The sequence below is a fragment of the Bubalus bubalis genome, chromosome 1 (assembly GCF_019923935.1).
Source record: "Bubalus bubalis isolate 160015118507 breed Murrah chromosome 1, NDDB_SH_1, whole genome shotgun sequence".
Classification (NCBI taxonomy): domain Eukaryota; kingdom Metazoa; phylum Chordata; class Mammalia; order Artiodactyla; family Bovidae; genus Bubalus; species Bubalus bubalis.
Genome location: NC_059157.1, coordinates 116,724,378 through 116,750,962, shown reverse-complemented (window position 1 = coordinate 116,750,962; position 26,585 = coordinate 116,724,378). Strand labels below are relative to the sequence as shown.

The window sequence follows — 26,585 nt, the reverse complement described above, 5'->3', positions numbered from 1 at the left end:
TAAAACTAAAATTGACACACAGTGAAATGCACAGATTTTAAGGTTTTTTTTTTTTTTTAAAGCACAGGGAAGAGAGGAAGTTGGAATGCAGATTGACTTAAAGACCTAAGAAAGTTAAATGTCAAGCTTGCAATGAAAAAAGCAATTCAATTTACATAACAGTGCCTCAAAACAGGTCAGGAATCAGCAGCAGCAGGTTCTATAAAAGGGATGTGAACACCATGCTAAAAACAAGGGTATGGATCAATTGTTTAAATACCCTCCTACTCTCCACAAAACCCAGCCAACTGCCCCTCCCCGCAACCTTGCCTTCTAGACTGTAACAGCGCTGACCAACAGAAGTTCTGCAATGATAGAAATATGCTGTATTGGCCCTGTCCCATATGGAAGTCTCTGGAAACGTGGTTATTGACCACCTGAAACGTGTCTACTGTAACTGAGGAACTAAATATTTAAGGTTACTTAATTTTAATTATTTAAATTTTAATTGCTACATGTGGCTAGTGGCTACCACACTGGATAAGGCAGCTCTGAAGGGAAAACAAAGGGTTCCTGGACTGGACAGCATCTGGTCCAGTTGAGAATGAGGGTATCATACTGAAAATAGTTGAGTTCAATGAGCGTAAGTGAATGTTTACACACCAAATGCTAAAACCTCTACGATGTTCCCCAGGTTAGCTACAAGACTGCTGACAGCCCAGTTTATAAGCTCCAAGCCAGAGATTTGAAGATTCTTCTTTGGGAAATCTAAGGAGCCTAAGGGAAAAAAGACAAGGATAACACTGTTGAAGGCTATCCAGTAAGAGTCCAACCAGTGTACCCTAAAATTAATAAATCCCAAGCATGAACTCAGAGTACATGTAATTAAAATTAAAAGCAACCTCCACAGAGGGTCCCTTAACATTTTTGCTCCTATATTCTCGGCCATGCTGTTGTGTGTTCACCAAATACCAACATTTCTTCTAAGATAAACCAGGAGAATTCCCTGATGGTCAAGTGGTTAGTACTCTGAGTTTTCATTGGTGAGGGCTGGGGTTTAATCCCTGGTCCGGGAACTAAGATCCCACAAGCCATAAGACAAGGCCAAAAAAATAATAAAATAAACAGCACAGCAAATATGGACAGTATATATTAAAAAGAGATAAAACACAAACACACAAGGGAAACAAGTGAGCTTTCAACTCTTATTAGATACTCACTGACCCTAGGACAGCCTTAAGTCTGAACAATCCTTAAGAGGTCCAATATTTATTTGTGTTTGCAGTGGAATCACTGTATAGGTTAACTCAACCATCACTAGGGAAAAGTTCTTTCTCCTGTAGTTCGGTGCTTTCCAAGTGGCTCAGTGGTAAAGAGTCCGCCTGCCAATGCAGGAGGCACGGGTGTGATCCCTGGGTTGGGAAGATCCCCTGGAGAAGGAAATGGCAACCCACCCCAGCACTGCCTGGAAATCTCATGGACAGAGGAGCCTGGTGGCTGGCTCCTGGCTACAGTCCATGGGGTCACAAAGAGTTGGACATGACTGAGCGACAAAACAAGACAATAATGAGAACAGTTGTGTAGTAAATGAACACGGGGGAGGTTACCTGCTCTTCAAAAATGAGAATGAATGGTGTTGTGGGTTTTTTTTTCCTTAAGATTTTTTGATGTGGACCATTCTTTTTAAAGTCTTTCTTGAATTTGTTGCAATATTGCTTCGGTATTACACTTTGGTTTTTTGGCCCGGAGACAAGTGGGATCTTAGCTCCTCAACCAGGGATCGTGTTCCCTGTATTGGAAGGTGGAGCATTATCCACCGGACCACCAGGGAAGTCCCAGAATGAATGGCTTATAGTAGGAAATAAGATTAAAAACAAAACAAAAATAAAAAAATACTTCCCACTGGCATCACAGGACATGAATGAATCATAAAAAGATTAAGACTGAAAACTGAAGATTTGTACATTTCTGGCACCTCCTGGTGATAGGCAATTCAGCCACCACATATAAAGTGGATTAAGTCACATATCCAATTCTGGTCTCAAGTCCTTACAGACAGAGAAGACTGCCTCAAGGACCAGCAAGTGACTTCCGAACTCCACTTCTCAGAGGGTCTTCAAGCTGTCACTGTCCCATCCCTGCCTTTGCTTCTATGTTAAATCTGTAACACTAGTTTATATTAAAACTGTGAACCCTGGGTTCGCATTTATCCTTTCTAAATACCTCTACTTGGAAAGTGTACTCCATTAGAATCTGAAATTCAACAATTTTTAGGCTTCAGAATTAAGGAATTTCAGACACAAAATTTTAAAATGTAAAGACTTAGCGACTCAGTTTTTCATCTTAGATACATAGCATACGTCTCTCTAAATTCTGAATGTATAAATTACCTGTTAACATGACTTTTTAAATCAGTGAATTCAGAATGCCCCGTGTCATCTGGTTGTAGGAAGTTAACATGCTATAAATGGGGTCATTTTTAGAAAGAAAATAATTCAGCATCTTCCTTTAGATTTGTGACATAGGATCCATTTCTGAATCTACTATTAATATAGCTTTTTCATTGCTTCAGTGATTCTTATTTTATCAAAGAATAATTTGATAATGAATATATCTCCCCAAAAGAGAATGTTCAAATCTAATAATAATAATTATGTCTAATAATCTATTATCTTACGAATCCTGAAAATATCACTCCCCCTCCCCCAGCAAAAGTCACATTTTCACTATAATGAGTAAGAAAAATACATATAAAGCATTGTTACTTCCCCATCAGTTGATCCTTTCTAGACATTTATCAAATTCTTTGAATCAGTGGTACAGTACAATTAATCAAAAAAGAAAAAGGGACTAAAATTCAAGGACCACCTTAAGGCAATCCTGAGAACCTCTAGTTAAATCGGGTGCTTATAAGGCAATTAGAGATGTTACAGGGCTTCTCTAACAGTTCTCAAATTGAATTCCATAGGAAGCTGGCTAGTGATACAAAGAGGTCATGCATACCAGGATGAAGGAGAGGGTGGGAGGACACATGTGGATAGTACAGTGGGTTCATGACAAGCCAGAACAAAAGCAAAATTTTTCTAAATTGGAATTTTTCCGCGGTTTATGAAGGCCTGGCATAAAAGTCTAAAAAACTGATTTATAAAGTAACATGACCTTTATATAACTCTCAGAGGTTAAAGCATCTGCCCACAATGCGGGAGACGGGGGTTCGATCCCTGGGTTGGGAAGATCCCCTGGAGAAGGAAATGGCAACCCACTCCAGTATTCTTGCCTGGAGAATCCCATGGATGGAGCCTGGTGGGCTACAGTCCACATGGTCACAAAGAGTCGGACACGACTGAACGACTTCACTTTCACTTTTTTCACCAAAAACAAAAACCCTAAGCAATACTTAGTAAAAAAGTTTTAGTGTAAAATCTATTATTTTCATTAAAGAGCATTAAGGAGTCTAACTGCACAGGGAACTATGAAAACAGGACTACACAGTGAAGTCGCTCAGTCGTGTCCCACTCTTTGCAACCCCATGGACTGTAGCCTACCAGGCTCCTCCGTCCATGGGATTCTCCAGGCAAGGATACTGGAGTGGGTTGCCATTTCCTTCTCCAGGGGATCTTCCCGACCCAGGGATCAAACCCGGGTCTCCCGCATTGCAGGCAGACGCTCTACCCTCTGAGCCACCAGGGAAGCCCCAAACTACTAACAAATGACATTTTTTTCCACTTCTGTGCTCTCAGCACTAGAAAACCTGAAACAGTACTATTGATTCAAATAAGGTTATCTGTTAAGGAATAGAAGAGAAACATTAAAAAATTAAAGAGGCATAGGCAACAAACTAATTGAGCACGGCACTTCACCTCTCTAAGCCTGTTTATAAACTATGATCTACATCTGTATTTTCAAACTATGACTATCACCTGAAAGGCTTTTGAAAAATCACAAATACCGGGGTCCCATTTCAGATCTATTAAGGTAGTGACTGGGCATCAGGGGTTTTAATTCCCCAACTGATATTGATGTCCTGCAGATTTTGGACCACTGGATTAGATGACCCTCAAGGTTCCTTCCGTATCCATTACTTAAAATCCCAAACTGACAATCCTGTGTTCAAAGGAAGGGAAGATTACACTTCATCATGCTCCACTGAGCATAACATGCTCCAATGAGGAAAGGCAAGTATCCTTAATTTGTGAGACAAAGCAATTGTAAGAACAGGTGCTGCTCATTCAAGTCACTAATTCCATCTCCCTTCTCTCCACCCCAAACACTTCTCTAACTTAGGCGCTACTAAACTTCAGAGCCAGGAAACTTCTTCTCTTACCAATATAGAGAAAAGTCTCTCCTCATGTTAACTTGGAACTGTAATGTCCAGCCACTCAAAGGATTCAAGTTCCTGTATTTATTCTCTGAACATTTTTAATTAACATGAAATGTTTCAGAGGCAGAGGGAGAAGTCCTCGGAAACGTGCAAAGAATTCCTTTTAGTGTGGGCCAAGGTGTGAATGAAGCCCTTCCCAGCTTTTTTCCTAGAAAGGACCCACTAACTATACTGAGAAAGGAGCAAAACTGATTTAGGTTTTACCTCATATACTAATAATGTGTAATCAATAAGCATGAGAAGTCTGGGTGACTAGGAGAAATTGATTTCTTTCTAATGCTGCCCAACCCAAAGCAGAGACTATAGTCAGGTTTTAACACACAAGATCCTAGTATCTCCTCTGGCACCCTTCCCCACACGAAGCGTAGTTATTCCGGGTAAAAGACATAACTAAGAACCTACCATTACGTGTCCTGGCTATTCTTAAGCCAAGTTTTTAACCTGATTCCCCAAATATTTTATGATTAACATTCTGCTTTCTTCTCTAAACTAATTTATATAGATAAAAGAAATTTCCATTTTACATGGGTCAAAATGTTACATGTTAAATGGGTTAAAAACGTCTACACCAGTTTAACGCCAATACCAAATGGCAGGCCAGAATTTCAACTCAGTTCTTCTGACTCCAAGTCCAAATCCCATACCTCTGACATTCTCGCTGCATCCCTCCTCCGCAAAAGAGTGGTCACTCTTGTATGATCAAGAGCGGCCATACAGTGGAACGGAGGTTGATATTACCTAGCATAAACAGAATGGGAAAACAGGCTTCTGACCATCCAAATACTCAGTTGTGCCATACCCGTTCACTAGAACCGGGTCCCAGGAATGTGAAGGATGGAACCAAAGGTATGACGGAAGCAGAGTTGTCCGAACAAAACCCAGGACGGCAGGAGCTGGAGGACCTCTGCTAGCAGCAATTCCTCTCAAAGCTTCCCCCGGCTTCAGGAGGAGTGGCCGGGGGCGCTAGCCCTCTCCGCTTCTGCCTCTTACAGCTCGAACTGGTAAGAAGGAGGGGAGGACACTGGTCCCTCGGGACGAGCTCCTTCCCCGCCCCTAGAAAGGCACAGAAGCGCGGGGGAGAAATCCACTGCCTCTGGTTCGGTGGTAGGGGAAGAGCAGCGCACCAGGCCTCCAGGCCGGGGTGCTGAGCTGGCGCGCACTGACGCGGGAATGGCCAGCCAGCCAGCTCGGTCCGCCAGTCATTCGCCGGATTTGACACCCAGGTTCCCGCTTACCTACGTCCCTTGCTGCCGGCACCTGCCCCGTCGTGGGTCCAGATACTGCGGCAGCTCGGTCTGCGGCCCCGCCTTCGCCAGCTTTAGAGGAAGCCTCGTCAGCCAGCAGGAATTCGGCCTGCTTACAGCAGCCACCGCCGCCGAGCTTCCTCCGGATCCGCTGCCGCGACTCCGGCGCTCACTTATACCGTCACCTCCTTCAGTCCTCTTCCGCCTCGGCCCCGCCCGAGCCGTGTGTGGAGGGCGGGGAGCGAGGGAGGGCGGCGCACGCTCCCCGGCCCTCCCGGTAGGCATTTGGTCGCGCCCCGGCACCTCCTTCCTAGCGCAGGAGGGTTGTAGAAACCAGGATCTGAACGTCAGACCGGTCTGAGGCTTCTTTACATGCTGCTCTCAAGTTTGTAAGGGCTTGGCAGACCACAGCTGCCAAGGGGCTAAGGCAGACCACAGCTACTATACGACCTCTCTCTTCACTAGTCTATCTTTGGCCAAAAGCGAAAGACACGTTGCTGCTCTGGATGCACTGTGAAGCCTGGCCTAGGTTTTTCTTCCCTGGTTTTTCGATGGTGATCTTTCCTCTTGGCATCGCTATGTGTGCCTCTGTAATCCCTGCTTTGCCTCTCTTCGGCTGAGAACACTCCGCCAGGAGGGAAGAGCCTGGGCTTATTCACCACTATAGCCCCTGCTGCTGCTGCTGCTAAGTCGCTTCAGTCGTGTCCGACTCTGTGAGACCCCATAGACGGCAGCCAACCAGGCTCCCCCGTCCCTGGGATTCTCCAGGCTAGAACACTGGAGTGGGTTGCCATTTCCTTCTCCAATGCATTCAAGTGAAAAGTGAAAGTGAAGTCGCTCAGTCGTGTCCTACTCTTAGCGACCCCATGGATTGCAGCCCACCAGGCCCCTCCGTCCATGGGATTTTCCAGGCAAGAGTACTGGAGTGGGGTGCCATTGCCTTCTCCGACTATAGCCCCAGCCAGCACCAAATAGTGACTGACTTACAGGTGTTTAGTAAGTCTGTGCAGTAAACCTAACCGTAGGTAACTCGATTGGAATCTACTACCTTTTTCATACATCACTAGATTTGGTTTTTCATGAATGAGACTGCCTTGTAAATTTCACATATTGTTTACGTATCACGTTTTATGCTATCCTCGAAACAGAATTTGAGGGGTGTTTTCTACATCCTGAAATAGTTTGTGCAGGACTGGAATAATTTTTCCTTGAATATTCTAAGAACTTGCTGGTAAAACTGCCTGAGACTTTGTTTTAAATTTCATCCAGGGAAAAGGGAAGAACTAGCCCCATGAAATGGATTGGAGAAGAAGGAACAAAAATAAATGTTCTTTGCACCCTTCAAGAACTGCTTGGTCTACATAACTGTATCTAGATGTAATGCATAGAGAGGTGACAAAAATACAAAGAACTGTACGAAGAAGTCCTGAAGACCCAGATAACCATGATGGTGTGGTCACTCACTAGAGCCAGACATCCTGGACTGTGAAGTCAAGTGGCTTAGGAAGCATTACCACCAATAAAACTAGTGGAGGTGATGGAATTCCAGCTGAGCTATTTAAAATCCTAAAAGATGATGGTGTTATAAAGTGCTGCTCTAGCTATGTCAGAAAATTTGGAAAACCCAGCAGTGGCCACAGGACTCCCCAACTCCAAAGAAGGGCAGTGCCAAAGAAGTTCAAACTACCAGAGTTGTGCTCACTTCCCATGCTAGTAAGGTTATGCTCAAAATCCTTCAAGCTACACTTCAGCAGTACTTGAATTGAGAATTTCCAGATGTATAAGCTGGATTTAAAAAACACAGAGGAACCAGAGATCAAATTGCCAACATTCACTGGATCACAGAGAAAGCAAGGGAATTCCAGAAAAACACCTATTTCTGTTCCATTGATTATGCAAAAGTCTTTGACTATGTGGTTCACAACAAACTGGAAAATTCTTAGAGATGGGCATACCAGACCATCTTACCTGTCTCCTGAGAAACCTGTATGCAGGTCAAGAAGCATCAATTAGAACCTTACATGGAATGAATGGTTCAAATTGGGAAAGGAATACAACGCTGTGTATCTCTCACCCTACTTGTATGCAGAGTACATCATGTGAAATGCTGGGCTGGATGAGCTACAAGCTGGAATCAAGATTGCAGGGAGAAATATCAACAACTTCAGATATGCTGATGACACCACTCTAATGGCAGAAAGCGAAGAGGAACTAAGAGCCTCTTGATGAGGGTGAAGGAGAGTAGAAAAGCTGGCTTAAAACTTAACATTAAAAAATGTGAAGTGATGCAATGGCATTCTCTCCCCATAAGAATGTGACTTTGCAGATACTGAGTTTGACTCAAGAACCAAAAGAGGCCGTGCTTCTGAACAGTCAGATTGTTATATATAATTCTTACAGAATAGTGTAAACCTGAGTGCTCAGTCACTCTGTCATGTCTAACTCTTTCTGACCCTTGGTGGACTATAGTCCACCAAGCTCTTCTATGGGCTTCTTCAGGCAAGAATACTAGAATGGGTTGCCATTTCCTCCTCCAGCAGACCTTCCCAACCCTGAGTATCACACGGCAGCGGCAAGAAATCAGTTTTTTGATGCTCAGCATCATCTATCTTCAAGACCAACAGTGGCAGCAATGCCCTTTAGAGCAAACTCAAGGGCAAAGCAAAACCATGGAAGCCATTTATTTTGGGCAAGTGGGTCATTTCTGCTCCTGCTCTGGATGGCTGCCTTGCCTCAGCTAAGCTAAACCAGTCACTCCATAAAGAATTCATAGCAGCTACTTGTGGTCTTTTCTGACTGATGTATAACTAAATACGTAACAATGCATCTATATTTAAATTGCATTTAAGTTTTCATAAGCTATGTAAACAATGGGCTTACAAGGTGCAGTGATAAAAGAAATTGTCTGCCAATGCAAGAGACACTGGTTCAATCCCTGGGTTGGGAGAATCCCCTGGAGTAGGCAATGACAACCAGGTAAAGAATCCACCTACAATGTAAACAATTACGTTCCTTCAAAATCAGCTATCCAGGGGCTTCCCAGGTGGCGCTAGTGGTAAAGAACCAGCCTTCCAATGCAGGAAACATAATGAGATTCGGGTTTGATCCTTGAGTCTGGAAGATTGATCCCCTGGAGGAGGGCCTGACAACCCACTCCAGCATTCTTGCATGGAGAATCCTGTGGATGGAGGAGCCTGGTGGGCTATAGTCCATGGGGTAACAGAGTCGGACACAGCTAAAGCAACTTAGCATATATGCAAGGACTTCTCCAGTGGTTCAGTGATTAGGAATCTGCCTTGCAATGCAGGGGACACAGGTTTTACCCCTGGTTGGAGAACTAAGATCCCTCATGCCACAACTACTGAGCTCATGCACCACAGCTAGAGAAACTGGGCACTGCAATGAAAGATCCCACATGACCCAACAAAGACCTGACACAGCCAAATAAATTTTTTAGAAAATCAGCTATCTATACAACTGAAGTAAGGCCTACTGAGCTGAAAGTTGTTTCAAGTTAACTCCCTAGGAGTTGTTGGGAAAGGCTGAAATTCCAGCTGGGTAATTACCGAGCAAAATAGCCTCTCTGACCCTTTCTCTTCTGAAAATGAGTTTAGTATCAATGGAGACAAAGATGTGAAAGTGGATGCCATACACTGAATGTTTTTGTCTCCCCTAAAATTCATAGGTTGAGACAACTCCCAATATGACTGTATGAAGAGGTGGGGCCTTTGGGAGATGATTAGGTCATGAGGGTGCCCTTGTAAGAGAAACCCCAAGGAGTACCTTTGCCTCTTCCACCATATGAGGACAGAGTGAGAAGCAAAGCTATACATTAGGAAGAGGGACCTCACCAGATACCAAATCTCTGGCACCTTGATCTTGGACTTCCAGCCTGCAGAATTGTGAGAAATAAGCTTGTTTATAAGCCACTCAGTATATGATATTCCATTATAGCAGCACAAACAGACTAAGAAGAGTTATAAAAAACTGAAATTGTGTATCTTCACATGCAAACTCTAGTGGCTACTGCTGTGTACACCCATTTCCCCTTTCTTATCAAGTCTGCTTTTGTCTGGGAAGCAAGAGCTTCTTAAAACACTCTTCCCCAGAATCTCTTGCAGCTAGGAGATGCCAAGTAAGAGTTATGGCCAATGAGACAGGAGCTAAGGGTTTCTGGGAACATGTACTTTACTGACATAGACACTACTCCTTCCTGCTTTCCCCTTGCCTTCTGCCCATGTTTCTTCTTCCTGCCTGACGTGAAACTGGAGGTGGAGCAGCCATTTTGCATCTGAGCAGCCAGGCATAAAGATACAGGCCTACATGCAGAGAATGGTAGAGTCAAAATAAGGACGGACTCCAAGTACCTGATGGCACTGCTCAACTCCATGAAACACAAACCACCAGTGGACTTTCTTTGTGTGACTTACTGCTTGTTCATTCACTCTTGGGTACCTGTTACTTATAGTAAAATTTACTATAATAGATATATATAAACCAATTCCCAAAGTATGTTTTTTCTTTAAAAAACCCCTTTCAGGAAAATGATTATACAACCTATAAAACAGAGTGTATCATACTGCAAGTTGGGCAATACTACAAAATAAGATATGCAATTTCATAATATCCAAACAGTGATGTTCTGGGGCTGTCTTCACATAATACTTGCAATGTAATTTCCTTAAGATGTATTATCCATACATTTTTCAAAAGACGAAATACGGGGAAAGGGCAGATGGCTCTGTGCAGCATTCTGAGTTCATTAGCCCCCTACCTGCTACTGCATTATCATAAAAGACTGTCCAATGAGTATGGTTTTAAAAAGTGATAGATCACACTTATTGAATGCTTAATATCTGCTAAGCACATTCCAAGCATTTTATGTGAAACTAACTCATTTGACCCTAAAAATAAAAATCCCTATGATATAATAAGCACTTTTTATCACCCAAAACAAATAAAAAGAAAACTATCACTTCACCGTAGCATGTTTAGTACACAGTCTACTAATATGGTTACTAATTAAAAGCATAACTGGTTCTACCACTGGCAGTAAAATTTAAAATTATACACTCCAATTTTATTTTTATTTAGAAGAAACTCCAAACAAATAACTGTATGATGAAACCAAGTTTAAAAAAAGCTTTAATAAAGCTCTGTTTTACAGTGCTTAGTGATGGACGAAGAAATGTGCAGCAAGAAATACTCAAGTACTTAAATTTGTGTCAAGACCAGGGTCACCTGTGCTTTGTCGTTAAAATAAATATTGAAACAGGACACACAGTGGGGAATATCAGTAGTAAAATAAGCATATACGAAAGGAAGTGGAAAGTATTAATATTTGATTGGCTGACAACACAAGTTATATGAAATTGGCTGATCCATGTAGCACCCAACAGCCCATGGCCTAAATTTATTTTTCAACGATGTCTTGGTTTTCGAACATACCCCAAAAGATCTACACATGAACAAAAGAAAAGGTAAAACATTTACATACTTTTCATATCATCAAGAAGAGTGTAATGAAAACTGTAGCAATGTCTATAGTAAAAAGTCAAATGGTTAAAGTTTTTTTTTTAGAGTTTATTGAAAAACAAAGCTCTTCAACAAAGTTACTAGCAGCAAAATTTATAGTATCCTAAAGAATAAGGAATACTGAATGTGATTAAGATGTCTTCTGGCTTCAACCACAAAACTCCTTAAAGATTTTAAAGACAATATATTAATCAGAATCAGATTGTACTGTTAGATAGTCTTTAATCTTATGGCCCAGATCAAATATAGTTTTTTGAAAATGGTGCACTTCTGTTTTTAAATATAGAAGTCAGGGTAAAGTAGTTAAAAAATTGAGAGAAACATTTTTTGGGGCAATGCATTCATAGCAACACTATGTATCTACAGATCGAAAAATGAAAGACAAGAATGTATCTGGTACTGTTACTCCATTTTGATTGTTAAAAAAAGGGGGGTGGGCAGCACAAGGGTAAATTTTTTCACCTGTTACAGAACATACACTGGGATCTGTGGATAAAAAATAATGAGATCTTTTTTAAACAAGTATACCAGAAATTATACATCCACATGAGTGCTGTTCCTTTCAAAATAATCAACTTGGGTTACAAATTTATACAAAGGCTATCAATATATACTGAACATATTCTGTTTTCTATAGACAATCTTTTTAGTCTTTTCCTCTAACCAAAAACTAAGATGCATAGGTTAAAATGTTATAATCACTGTGACAGGCTATATAAATCTCTTTAAAAAAAAAGAGGTACTCATCAACTCTTAATTTCTGACTAAGAATTTATGCCATTTTTAAGGCTGAGCTGGCTTTCCTCTATCACTCTGCACATTCCTAGCTAAGTCTTTCTCCTCTAGGTGCCCATGTTAATATGCTCAAGAACAGAAACACATTTCAGAGCTAAAAATTATCAGCAAGGCAAATCTATTACTCAAATGTACACTGCAAAATTAAGTTCTGAAGAAATTTTTAAGAATTTGCTCTTTTTATCCTCATCACTCTTCCTTCACAAATACTAAATTTACCAAGAGTTGTTTGCATATTTTATATTCAGTGCTGAAAACATAATCCTACTGATTAAAAGCTTACCAAAGCTACACCTACATCACATTCTGAACCTTAGCCTCAAATAAGTATCTAGTCACAACATTTTTAAAAATCGATGAATGAAAGTCCTCTACTTTGTACAAAGGAAGACTGATAATGAGCGGAATCATGGAAATCCTCAAATACACCAGCAAGCACATTAGTTACCTGTCGAGGAAAGTCATCTTTTTGATGTTTTGAGAATATTGCAAATTCAGTGATTCTGAGACACTGGTAAGGGTAGTTTCAAAGACATGCTGATGGTAGCTGCAAAATGATAATGAAGAGAAACAACAAGTCTGGTCTCCTCTTTCCAGCATGCATTTTTTTGCTGAGGGTTAGACAGAACAGAAGGACAGGTAAAAGGCACAGCAGAGTTAGGATCAAAGTGGCTTGGAGACCTAGGAGGTGGCAGAATACTGACAATGGGTCCCTGGTGAGGCTGGTCGCCAAGAGGGAAAACATCTTTCACTGAGACCAAAAGGAAGACAAAGACAAAAACCCACAGAATTTTGGCTGTAAGGGAGAAGTTAAGTGTTGAGATGGTGAGATAAAAGGGTTGGGAGTCAGGTGATAGACAGTTTGGAGAAAAAAAGAGAAAGGGAAAAAAAAAAAAGACCTAGGAGTGAAATGAATGAGTAGTGGGCAGCACCAAGAGTCCCACTGAGAATTAAGAAAAATCAATGTGAAATGTTTAGTGTAGTTCCAGATAGTGTTATATTTAAGAGTAAACAATTCCAGAGATAATTAAAAAAGAAAGAAAGAAAAAAAAAAACCTCTAAAAAAAAAGACCTATTTTGGCTTGAATATTTGTGTCTGACCCTGAATTCATATACTGAAGCCCTAGCCCATACTGTATTGAAATTTGGAGATGGAGGTCTTTGGGAGGTCACTAAAGTTAGATGAGGTCATGAGGGTGAGATTTTATGATGAGATTAGTGTTCTTATAAGAAGAGTATATACTCTTTCCAAGTGTATATACACAGAATGGGGTTCAGGGAGCACACAGCAAAATGATGGCCACCTACAGGGCAAAAAGTCTCACAATGAAACTTACTTTGCCAGCATCTTGATCTTCAACTTTGAAGCCTATGGGACTGTGAGAAATAAATTTCTGCTGTTGAAGCCACTCAGTATATGATATTTTGTTATGGCAATCTGAGGTAAGGAAAAACTCTTTAATACACCGGGGGTGGATACTGGATTTATGAAACAAGATCAGAAACCTATAAAAAGATCAGAAAGGAAAAATGACCTTTTGGAAATTAAAAACAGGAGGGAGCTCCCTGGCCCTCTAGTGGTTAGAACTTGGTGCTTTCATTGCCATGGCCAGGATCAGCCCTCGTTGGAGAACTAAAAAAAATCTCACAAGCAGCACAGTGTGGGTGAGAAAAAAATTAAAACAAGAAGCAACAGGTGATATATGTTCAAAAAAGGGTCAGAGATAAAATCAAGGAAATTCTCCCAGAAAGTTAAAAACAGAAGGCAAAGGGATAGAAAGCAGGAGAGAAAGATAAGAAAAACAGGAGATTAATGCTGGAATGCCAGAAGGAAATAACACAGAGAAAATGTGGCAATTATTAAAGAAATAATATAAGAATTCACCAGAACTGAAGAAAATTAGTCTTTATCAACAAGGCCCGCCAAAAGCTAAACATACAGACCCTCTCCAAGGTTTCAAGGTAAATTTTCAGAACAAAAACTCCAAAGAGGCAGAAAATGAGTTATATAAAAAGATGTTATCAGAAATGGCAGGTTTTACAGATAAAGTAGGGACTTCAAAATTCTCTAGGAAGATGATTTCCAACCTAAAATCCTATATTATCGATTAAATCTGAGACATTTTCAGACTTGCATGCAAGGTCTTAAAAATCTTAACCCATATGCACTCTTCCTCAGGACACTAATGAAAGATGTACTTCTCCAAAATGAAGAATAAACCAAGCAAGAGGAAACAAAAATTCTAAATTCAGTCGAAAAGTGAAACAGTCTCAGATGCCAGAGGGCAGAAGGCCTGGAAAGCAAGAGACCAAACTGAAGCCCTAATCAGAAAAAGGAACAGTCCTTATCCGAGACATTTAATTGCATAGAAAACAGCCTTTAGAGGGCTTTTGCGATGAGTCTGGAAAAACTTAGTGATGGGAACATAGAAACTTTCAAAGGAAACGAAAGACAAGATTGACAATAAGAAAAGCAAAAAGCTGAACAAGAAATGACATATGGTGATGATAAATTACTCAAATGATCAACACTCCCACATAGTATTGGGTTAAAAACTGACCACTAATCAAATTTTGCCACCCTTCTTAATTGGGAGAGTATAGGGAGTAAAAATGGGAAAATGGCATGGTAATCAAATTCTCAACTGTAATAGTAGGAAGCTTCTAGAAGAAATATCAAAAAATACCAGTATAAGTATATAATTTAGAAATCTGAAAATTAATGCATGCTAAAACCAGTTAAAAGTTAAAAGCAGATGCCTCTGTGGAGCAGGATTCTGCAGTGAGGAAGCTAACAGCTGAGGACTGGCACTGTTTATGATGACTCTCCTTAAAGATTATCTATGCATATTATTTTGCTAAAAACCTAAAAAAAAAAATGAGGCTTAAAAAAGACCTTTCCCTTCATTATTCTACTCCTCTTCCTCCTCTTCAAAAGATAAAGCTTATTTAAAAATGATTTGCATAAAAAATAATTCTCTAATTTTAAAAAGTCACAGATTTCAAAATAGTAGTAAAGCATCCTACAAATAGTGCTTTTCAATCAAATCAATCGCCCAGGCATTTTTAAACTTTTCTTAGACAAACGTTTTGAGCATTTGCCATAGTTAAAGAAATACAGATGTCAGAATAGCACTAAGAAGTTTTATAATGTAACAAATATATTTTAAGCAGTCATTGCCTACATCCTCATACTTTTTTACATACAATTTTGTTTTTTCATCCTGAACTCTATAATGCATCTGTTCTCCATGTTAGGATATCCAACATTCAAATTAAATGTGTATAATGAAGTGATGCCTTAGAACACTGCACGTTTCATTTTGAATAAATTTATTCTGAACCTGATTTAGAAGAGGGGAGGCTCATGCTTATTACTCAATGATTTCCGAAAATCTTTCAAATTTGGAGCTCTGTAATACAATCATAGTGCTGTGACACGTTTAAAAAATAGTCATCCTTAAAAATACTAGAATGTTCTTTGAAAACCTATTACATATATTCTTTTAAGCTACTCTAATCTTAAGAAAGAATTAAAGTTTATGAAAGGGAAAATGAACGTTAAAAAGTTTATTTCTAGCCCTGAAAGAACAAAATTATTGAACAAGGTCATCAAATACAGCAGTTAATGTCAATGTAACAATTAAATAATTGAATGGGATTAAATTAAAAATAAGTCAATATAAAATTTGAAGACAAAACAGAAAACAAGTTACTTTCACTTAATTCCATTTCTAGCTACCAAAAAAAAAAAAAAAAAAAAAAAAAAAACACCCACAAGACATTCCTACCAAAGATGTTCAGTTTCAAAGTTAATTCTCTGCTTAACACAGAATGAAAGTATGCTTGACAAAATTATCATACATTTTTTCTCTCCATTTGGCAACATTCTAGAATTGTGAGTGAGAAAGACTTCAGTTCTCTCAAGGCCAGGCCGGTGCTCAGTTCTCCTTTGTAATCCTCACAATATTTACCACGGCGTCTTTGTCAGTGTGGTCAATAAATGTGTTAGTGAGAAATAAAATCTGTGTGTGTATTTTCTTTTTCCCTTTCTTACACATATTCATATACCTGTGGGGAAAAACTGATTTTAACTGTTTCTCTATTGTGGGAGCAGTTGAGACAAGGAAGACAATCAGCTTTTTATATTACTATGAATTTCACTATAAAAAACCTCAAAGAAGTTGAGGACTTCAGCTATATTCTATAATGATTTTAGACATTTCACTTGATATGAATCTCAGTATGTTTTAAAATTTTTAGACTAAAAAACTAATGCAAAATTTTTAAGCACCCATTTTGTTCTAATTAGAGCCACTGTCTGATCAGATCTAGAATTACTCCAAACTAGAATACAGTATATATAAACAAATATGCATTTATGTGAGCCCTACAAAGAAATACTCATAGGTAGTTTTAAATTGCTCATTAAAGGCACAGGGTCATTTAGGACTGTGGTAACTAGATACATCTTAAGCAGCTTAATATTTATATATTGAGGGAAAGAGAATTTATATTACGTGCCAGGCACTCAACACATAAAAGACAGTTGTGTTAGCCTTAGTTTCTGATGCTAGCACAATCAGTCTACTTGTTTTTTTTACTATTCTAGGTAGGATAAAATATTCAATATTTTCATGGTTTCCCAGATTTAACTGTCCCTAAAAGCAGCAAAAGGAACAGGAGGAAAAAGAAACTTTTAGACTGCCAGAGAGTCTGAAATATAATAAATACTATAGTAATATTGTCTTAACAACAAAGAAGACTACTAAGATAATTTTTAGATTTAAATGAGAATTTTCATTCTAAAGTAATGACAAAAAGGGTAAATACAAAAGGCAGTTATTAAGAAAAAACCATGAATCTTGATTCAGATATAATTTTTCTTGCAACAAGATGTGAACATTTTAATTTAAAATTAATAAATCACAATTCTGTATTGCTTTTAGGATTAAGATTATTCAAAAATGACACAGTTCAGAATTAACCAAAGTATATTTCTATTACAAGTTAGTTTATCCAAGTAAGTAAAGAATAAACCACAGTGTAGCTCCCTTAACCTAGGAGTCAGGTTTTAATGATAAAGTCCGTTGCCAGCAATGGACATGCAGGTAACCATTAGAGAAGTTGTAAATACAAACCCAAACTGCTTTTATAAACTGAAAAGATCTTTGTTGAGTCACAGGCAAAAAAATGGGGCACTGGCACTGCATCCAATTAATATGGTCTTTATGATTTATGTATACAAGTGCCTTCTAGAGTGGTCATGAGGATCACAGTCTTGTGTCATTTAGTTGGTTTTCTATTTCACTGGTAGCATCTTCTTTATTATAATCCATCCAGACAACTATTTACAAAGAATGTCCAAATCTGGAACTCAAGAGACACTGTAGCTTTCCACCAGATAAACCAGCTTTTTCTGTAATTTAGTAATAGCTGCAAAAGGCCAATATAATCCAGAGAAAAATAAAATCAACAATCAAACTGAAAACAGAGACCATTAAGTGCTTTAGATACAAATTCCATGAATTATTTCACTGTTTTTGTGTAACCTTCCAACATTGCATTACCAATTTAAAAAAAAAAAACAACCACCAGCCATTTCTATCCTTATACCTATATCTTAACACAAATATGGTGGGAATGATAGGAAATAAAACTCTATTAGTTCTCCTAATGCACTTCAAAACATCAAAATTATTTTTATTCACAATTCATACTATTGCAGGATGGCAAGTAGGTGTGAAGTCAATTATGAGAGAATGGTGGGAATAAAAAGCCAGAACCAAACCAAAGATTTTTCTCTTTTACATGGCTCTTGCCATGTCAGAAGGGAAATACTGCCTTCAAAAGTCAAACAATTGAAATGACCAGAGAAGAGGACAGGAGAGGAAGGGAGAAGAGTGGGCACTCTAATAATTAATGCTACAGGTCACAGACCTTTTTTAAATCTTTAAAATAAAAACAGTATTGTTATTAACAAGCACATTTCATTATTCCTTCTTTCTCCAGTTTTTTACATGAATATTATTTACTTATTTGAAAAAAATCAAAAGTAACTCAACATCTCAAATGACCCATGAATTTACTAAGAAGCACTTTGTCACTTAAGTTCTCACAGACAGTAGAATGCTGATAATGGGTTGGGAACAATGTTTATCACAAATCTCTCCAGTTTACTGGTCAGAAGCTGCATCTCTAAGTAACTAATATTTCTCTTCCATGAATATAATCTTATCTAATTATTTTAGAGCTCACCAAGGTTCAAGTCTCTCACTTTGTCTCTGTTAACTCCAAATATTTTTCACCTTTAAATGGAAAAAAATAGTTAAGTTTTAAATTTTAAAATTCAATGGTTATTATATTATTTGCCATGGGAAGGGAGAGGGAGGAGTAGGGTGAGAGAGGGTTAATTAAAAAACAAACAAACTAGCTAAACTTACAACATATACAGAAACTTATTTCCAAAATGAAGGGGGGAAAAAAAGAGGGAAGAGGAAAGTAGTGGCACAAAGTCCTAAAGCAGAGTCTGAGGACACGGGAAAGAAAAAAAAAAAAAACCCTCTAAGAATGTATAGTCAATGGGATTCTTTTTTTTTGTTTCAATGATTTAGTTATAAATATAGATTATTAGTCTTCTCTCTATACATGTAACAAATGCCAAACAACTCACTACCATGAAATTTCTAAAACTGACTCTTTCACATTTGCTAAAAAAAAAGGTAAAAATCACATACTTTTCTTCCCTTCACCTCAAATTCTAAACTGAAATATTACATGTAACTATAGCTGGTTCTAACTTCTATACAAAGTTAAACCATACGGAGTTCCTTTGCCAATATGAGGAGCTACATAATTTCCATCACACTTGCCTCCAATTTAGGCATAAGAAACACTTCTTAAAGCAATTCAAAAGGAGAAAGTCAAGGAAAAAGAAAGCTATGAAGAAGAGAGAAAAGAAGACTAGCAGATAAAACAAATACTCTGAAAAACTCAAATCTGCCATTCAAGTATTGAAAACACCCCAAAAGGGACAATGAATGGGATCTATTATAATGATATCAGAAAAATAAAATGCAAATCTCAAGCATGATAAATGGCCCTGACGGGCTTTCTGCACAAAGACGTAAGGCTAGTGATTCAGTCCACAATTCCTTTTGGACCCTAAAGTTGTCATTCTGTTTTGCAATTTTTTCTTGGTTGTCTTCAGGAAGTAGTAGTTTATTTTTTTTTTCTCCAGGTTATGCAGACCATTTCTTTAAACCCCAAAAGAATAATAATTTTCATATATTAAAAGACTTCTTTTAGAAAATGGAAAAAAGAATATGAGGCCATGGCAATGATGTTAACGGTTACTCTTCATTGCTTCTTTAGCTGCCATAATCAGTGGTGTCAAGCTGGATAATGGCTTGGCCAGTTTCAGGAAGGGATGCTGCCAGAAAGAGCAGGAAGAAATGAATGTGTAAATGTCACAGAAGCTAAATATTTTTTTTCAAGTAAGCCCTAAAGAGTATTTTATAGATCATAATTTATTTAACAAATATTTCAACACCTATATAAAAATCAACATAATCAATACATCACTTTTATGGTTGAAAGTGTATTCTTTTTAGTTCTTCCAGTACTACAAAAACTCAGTTAAATGATTCAGATACCCATAACTGCAATGAACTGGTGTGAAAACTGGTAATATGTAAAAACTCATATTACTATTCCAGTGTTATGGATATTTATTCCCAGCAGATAAAATCCAAAAATTCAGCAGCTGCCATGCTGCTGGTGATAGAAGAACAGTGAAATATACTTATTAACCCTATGAAAACTTTCTGGGGCTATTCAAAAAAGACAACTTCCCCCCAAATAGTTTTATTTCCAAACTCACCTGTAACAATTCTCTGGCTGAACCCCTTTTCTCCACATCCATTTCCAAACATCGATTTAAGAAATCCCGAAATATTGGGGAAAGCTTCTCTGGATTCTGAAGTTCTGGGGTTCCATTAGTTGCTATCAGGTACAAGGCCTAAAAACACAAGAATAATTTTGACATACTTGAGATAGTTCAACAAAGTGAGAGAGTACTTTAAAAGTTACTTAAAGACAACTGCCATATACACTAAAGTAATGTTCTTATTTCTACCCATTTTGGTTAAATATTTTTAACTTTATATTTAGATGTTATATTTCCCTGACTTCTTTTTCAAAATTATCTTCACCCTTTTCTTTTTTTTTGGATTACAAATGCACATTGGCAAAAAAAAAAAAAAAAAACCTACTATAATACATAAGGGTATAAAGAAAAATGACCACAATTTTACAATTAACAAATAGTATCTCATTTATCTTTCTTAAGATTTTTCCCCCAAGTTATACAACAGTTTAAAACAATGAGATTTGTTGAAATCTTTTCTAAAAAATTTTAAACTAGCTACATCTGTATAACTATAGATAAACAGATGGAACACAGGATTTTTAAAGCAGTGAAAATACTCTTTAAGATACTTTAATAAAGGACACATTATTCAGTATACATTTGTTCAAATCCATAGGATATATGACATCAAGAGCGAACCCTAATATAAATTATGGAATCCGTAAGATAATGATGTGTGAATTTTAGGCCATTCTGTCACGTCTGTAGTGCTATCTCATTTTTGTTTTAGTTCATTGAAAGTGAAAGTGAAGTCGCTCAGTCGTGTCCAACTCTTTGTGACCCCATGGACTGTAGCCTACCACACTTCTCTGTCCATGGGATTTTCCAGGCAAGAGTACTGGAGTGGGTTGCCATTTCCTTCCCCAGAGGATCTTCCCAACCAAGGAATGGAACCTGGGTCTCCGGCATTGTAGGCAGACGCTTTACCATCTGGGCCACCAGGGAAGTCACATTTAATTCATTAGCAACTCACTAATGGATATATGCAGGTCAGGAAGCAACAGTTGGAACTGGACATGGAACAACAGACTGGTTCCAAATAGGAAAAGAAGTACGTCAAGGCTGTATATTGTCACCCTGCTTATTTAACTTATATGCAGAGTACATCATGAGAAACAATGGGCTGGAAGAAGCACAAGCTGGAATCAAGATTGCCGGGAGAAATATCAATAACCTCAGATATGCAGATGACACCACCCTTATGGCAGAAAGTGAAGAGGAACTAAAAAGCCTCTTGATGAAAGTGAAAGAGGAGAGTGAAAAAGTTGTCTTAAAGCTGAACATTCAGAAAACAAAGATCATGGCATCTGGTCCCATCACTTCATGGAAAATAGATGGGGAAACAGTGTCAGACTTTATCTTTTTGGGCTCCAAAATCACTGCAGATGGTGACTGCAGCCATGAAATTAAAAGATGCTTACTCCTTGGAAGAAAAGGTATGACCAACCTAGATAGCATACTGAAAAGCAGAGACATTACTTTGCCAACAAAGGTCCGTCTAGTCAAGGCTATGGTTTCTCCAGTGGTCATGTACGGATGCGAGAGTTGGACTGTGAAGAAAGCTGAGTGCCGAAGAATGGATGCTTTTGAACTGTGGTGTTGGAGAAGACTCTTGAGAGTCCCTTGGACTACAAGGAGATCCAACCAGTCCATTCTGAAGGAGCTCAGCCCTGGGTGTTCTTTGGAAGGAATGATGCTAAAGCTGAAACTCCAGTACTTTGGCCACCTCACACGAAGAGTTGACTCATTGGAAAAGATTCTGATGCTGGGAGGGATTGGGGGCAGGAGGAGAAGGGGACGACAGAGGATGAGATGGCTGGATGGCATCACTGACTCGATGGACGTGAATCTGAGTGAACTCGGGGAGTTGGTGATGGACAGGGAGGCCTGGCATGCTGAGATTCATGGGGTCGCAAAGAGTCGGACACGACTGAGCGACTGAACTGAACTGAACTGAGTGATATGATGTTGAACATCTTTTTACCTGACTTGTTTGCCACACGTGGATATTCTTTGATGAGTTCTTTGTTCAAATCTTTCACTATTTTTATATTAGGATGTTTTCCTTGTTGAATTCTAAGAGTTGTTTGTACATTTTGGATAACACTCTTTTTAACAGATATGCATTTTAGAAATATTTGGATATATTTTCCATATTTGTGACTGGTCATTTCATTCTCTTAATAACGTCTTTCTCAGAGAAGATTATTCCAATTTTAATGAAGCACAATTTATTATTTCACGGATCATACTTTGGATAAAGTATCAACCCAAGGTCACCTAGATATTCTACTGAATTATTTAAAGATTCTGTTGTATTACCAAAACGCCATCAAAAAAAGGATATCAGTTGACACAATCAGTATACGAGGGCGTCCATTTCCTTGTTACCTAAGTTCATTTCTCTTTACATGACATTTCTTTCCAAATTTTCATTTAAAAATTTCATTCTAAGAAATAATCTCTGAGCTAGCAGTTATTTTCAAGTTAAGATCGTAACACTGTTATGAGCTTCTACACTTTCATCAAAAAGGATTAAGAGGGAAGCCCATACCTATGGTTGATTCATGTTGCTGTCTGACAGAAAACAATGAAATTCTGAAAAGCAATTATCCTTCAATTAAAAAAATAAATAAATTGGAAAGAAAAAAAAAGCAGTTGCATTAGGTACTTCTCCTCTCCAAATACTTAGTAACGTTTTCTCCATTTTAGGGTAAATCTTATTATACTCCTTATCTTCATTCATATTAGTGATTATAAGCAGCCCAGGTCTCCCAGTCATTCCTCAGTTTCCCCATTCTAATACCCATTTGGTTCAGCATATTTCCCTTTCTGGGTCAAATTTTTTCATATAGTTCTCCCTGCCCCTCTGCCTCAACCCCAAATACTTTTCTTATTGAGGCCTGGCTCTTCCAGGAGGACTGGGCCTCACCCACAGTGCTCTCCACACCTCTGTACTTACACACCTGAGCCTGGAGACCAGTGTTCCTTTGGCTACTCACTGCCTCTTTGAGCTCTCTCCCTCCTACTCTGCAATTTCTGGGCTTTCAAACTCATATCTACTTTTCCTTGTTTTAAACATCTCCCAAACACGTGTTACACTGTTATTAACTCTAACATGACTCATATTCATGGCAATGTCAGTATACAAAGATGCTTGTTACGGTTCCGACCAGTCTTCTTTGATGTTCTTGTCCGTTCACCTGCCTCCGCCACACACATCCCATGGTCACATGCTATAACATCAGTACCAGTAACTGCAACTATTGAATCTCAATTGTACTCCACTTCCTACCTTTTTCACTCCTAGCTCCCCAATGCCAGCAATTCTTTGACTCCAATGGACTTAAATTCTCACTGATTTTCCAGTGTCTATCATCCCTTTCACATGATCACTTCTTTGACCTTCTCACACTTCATAGTATTCACTTGGCTAAACATGGTTAAACTTCTGCCTACATCTTGCCTATACCTATGCAGCTAAGTATGGGGGAGGAAAAAGATATACCCCTGCTACTGGCATCAGTAACCTCACAGGGGCCCTTAGGGCTTCCAGCATTCACATTAGACATCCCTGTTTCACTCACTCTCCCCCTCTCCTGTCTCTGTTTCAAGACACCAAACATTACATTCAGTTGTCATGTGTTCCAAGGCTCCTCTTGGCTACAGCAATTCCTCACTTTCTTTTTGACAACTTTGATAGTTTGGAGGAGTACTGGTCAGGTTTTATATTGTATGATGCCTCTCTACTGGAATTTTTCTTTATTTTTCTCTCATGATTAGACTGAGATTATGGCTTTTGGGGAAGAAGATCAAAGTTAAAGAGTGCCAGGGCTTCCCTGGTGGCTCAGTGGTAAAGAATCCGCCTGCCAATGCAGGAAACAGGTTCAATCCCTGTGTCTGGGACAGTCCAGGAATATCCCTGGATAGTCTGGGAATATCCCACGTGCCACTGAGCAACTAAGCCCATGTGCCACAACTACTGAGACTGTACTTTAGAGCCTGGGAGCAGCAACTGTTGAAGCCTGCGCACCCTAGAGCCTGTGCTCCGCAACAAGAGAAGCCACTGCAATGAGAAGCCCACTCACTACAACTAGAGAGCAGTCCCTGTTCACTGCAACTAGAGAAAAGCCTGGGCAGCAGCGAAGACCCAGCACAGAAAAAAATACATCAATCAGTAAACTAATTTTAAAAAAGAGTGCCATTTTCATGACATCATATTCAAGGTATATACTATCAGCATGATTTACCACTGGTGATACTGAGTTGATCTAAGCCTGGTTTAGGTAATGTTTGTCAGCTTTCTCCACTGGAACGTTATTCCTTTCTCCCCATTTTCAAACTGTGCTCCTTGGAAGGAAATTCTGTTTGCAGCCTACACTTAAGGAAAGGGGACTTGGGCTCCATCTCCTTTGAGGTGGAATATCTTCATACTTTATTCGGAATTCTTCTGAATGTGAGATTTGTCTCTTCTGCCATATTTAGTTGATCACTTTTGTCGTTTTACATACACATAGGCTCTTTCCTTCTGTCACTGTTTTATTTTTTTAAGATACTTAGACAAGAAAAATATTGTACATATATAGCAACATAGTTACTACTTCTCGTGCTCTTCATTTCCTTGTGTGGAACCACATTATCTTTTTCTTTCTGCTTAAAAGACTTCCTTTAATATATCCACTGGTGATAAATTCTTTCAATTTCTGTATGTCTGAGAAAACCTTTATTTTACCTTAGTTTTTACAAGATTATTGGCTGTAGATTTCTTGGTTGACTGGTTTTTTGTTTTAAAGCTTTGTAACTTATATCGAACACATATGAGAACACCTAAAGTTGTCTCACAGCTCATTGATACTATTTCATTTTTTAAGAAATTCATTTCAGTCCTTATTTTTCATATTAAGTTTATTATTACATCTATGATCATTAAATCACGAATCTATATTATATTATCTGCCATTAATACAATCTCAAACTCTCTAGTTACTACCTAAAAGTTAGATTTGAATTAAAAAAAAAAAACTTTCAAATGTCTCTACTTAACTCTTTTAACATCTGGAATGCAACTATTAAAATTATTTTACTGGAGAAGGCAATGGCACCCCACTCCAGTACTCCTGCCTGGAAAATCCCATGGACGGAGGAGCCTGGTAGGCTGCAGCGCATGGGGTTGCTGAGGGTTGGACATGACTGAGCAACTTCACTTTTCACTTTCATGCATTGGAGAAGGAAATGGCAACCCACTCCAGTGTTCTTGCCTGGAGAATCCCAGGGATGGGGGAGCCTGGTGGGCTGCCGTCTATGGGGTCACACAGAGACACAACTGAAGTGACTTAGCAGCAGCAGAGGAAGGTACAGATTCTCATTTCCCAAAATATTGTTTTAACCCATTTGACACCAACACCTGACCTGAACCTACATTGATTGATGCAAAGCTGTTTACAATCATCATGTACCTTTTTTACCATGAATATTTCTAACAGAAATATTAAAAATAAATAAATAAATAAAATTATTTTAATGATCTTGTACATGAATTCTTTTATCTGTGTCAGTTCTGGGGTGGTTTCAATAGATTGATTTTCCCCTCATTATGGGTTGTATTTTTCTGCTTTTTTAAACTGCCTGGTATACTCTGACTTGATTATTTCAGTGCTTACTGCTTTTGAACTGTGCTGCTGGAGAAGACTCTTGAGAGTCCCTTGGACAGCAAGGAGATCAAACCAGTCAATCCTAAAGGAAATCAACCCTGAATATTCATTGGAAGGCCAGATGCTGAAGCTGAAATTCCAATACTTTGGCTACCTGATGTGAAGAGACAACTCATTAAAAAACAGCCTGATGCTGGGAAAGATTGAGGGCAGGAGGAGAAGGGGATAACAGAGGACGAGATGGTTGGATAGTATCACTGACTCAATGGACATGAATTTGAGCAAACTCCAGGAGATGGTGAAGTACAGGGAAGTCTGATATGCTGCAGTCCATGGGGCTGCAAAGAGTTGGACATGACTGAGTGACTGAACAACAACTAATTAACTTATAAATACAGATGTAGCACTTCCAAAAAAAGTTGATAAGATGGCTGGATGGCATCACCAACTCGATGGACGTGAGTTTGAGTGAACTCTGGGAGTTGGTGATGGACTGGAAGGCCTGGCATGTTGCAATTCATGGGGTCGCAAAGAGTCGGACACAACTGAGCAACTGACCTGAAGTTGAATATATCCTAAAAAACTAGGATCAATGCTTAACTATGCAGCGCCTCAGGATGCAAGCCATATCTCTTCTATTGTCTGTCTATGCCCGTTAGACCTGGTGACCTGATCTCAGAGCTTTAAAAAATTCTACAGCTAACAATTTTATATTTCTATCCTGGATCCCAGATTTCCACATTCAACAGCCTATTCAATATATCCACATGGACACTTGGATATCTTAATAGGCACCTCAAACCTAACATGTCCAAAACAAGTTAAAAATGTTACTTCCTGATCTGGCACCTGCCACCTCCACTTCTCTTCTCTACTTGCAGTCTTCTCCATTTCAGCCAAGGAGAACCTCAGTTTCATCACTCCAATTGCTTAGGCCAAACTCCTAGGGGCATCTCTCCCTCTCTGTCATGTAGGGTCTCCTTTCAAAATACATTCAGAATCCAACTACTTTTTCCAGCCTCCCCCAACACCATTCAGGTCTCAGCTATCATCATTTCTTGCCTGGATCA

At 38.9% G+C, this 26,585-nt stretch overlaps 2 protein-coding genes across 6 annotated transcripts in view; both read right to left on the bottom strand.

The window, feature by feature from the left end:
* The window catches only part of SENP5 (SUMO specific peptidase 5), a 49,118-nt gene extending 43,314 nt beyond the window's left edge, over positions 1 to 5,804 (bottom strand). For 2 of the 4 annotated variants that reach the window (XM_044943046.2, XM_044943051.2), the window contains exon 1: positions 5,596 to 5,804. The gene's annotated coding sequence lies outside the window, so the exon portion shown is untranslated. Of the gene's footprint in view, positions 1 to 5,159; positions 5,179 to 5,595 lie in introns of those variants that run through there. The other 2 variants (XM_006054230.4, XM_044943050.2) reach the window with 2 other exon arrangements.
* A 4,928-nt stretch (positions 5,805 to 10,732) lies between these two features.
* Positions 10,733 to 26,585, bottom strand: part of PAK2 (p21 (RAC1) activated kinase 2) — a 92,665-nt gene continuing 76,812 nt past the window's right edge. For both annotated transcript variants that reach the window (XM_006054231.4, XM_044943215.2), the window contains exons 14-15: positions 19,817 to 19,954; positions 10,733 to 19,366 (exon numbers count right to left, since the gene is read on the bottom strand). In XM_006054231.4, the coding sequence (XP_006054293.1) occupies positions 19,280 to 19,366; positions 19,817 to 19,954 (225 nt within the window). In that variant the 3' untranslated portion in view covers positions 10,733 to 19,279. The remainder of the gene's footprint in view (positions 19,367 to 19,816; positions 19,955 to 26,585) is intronic.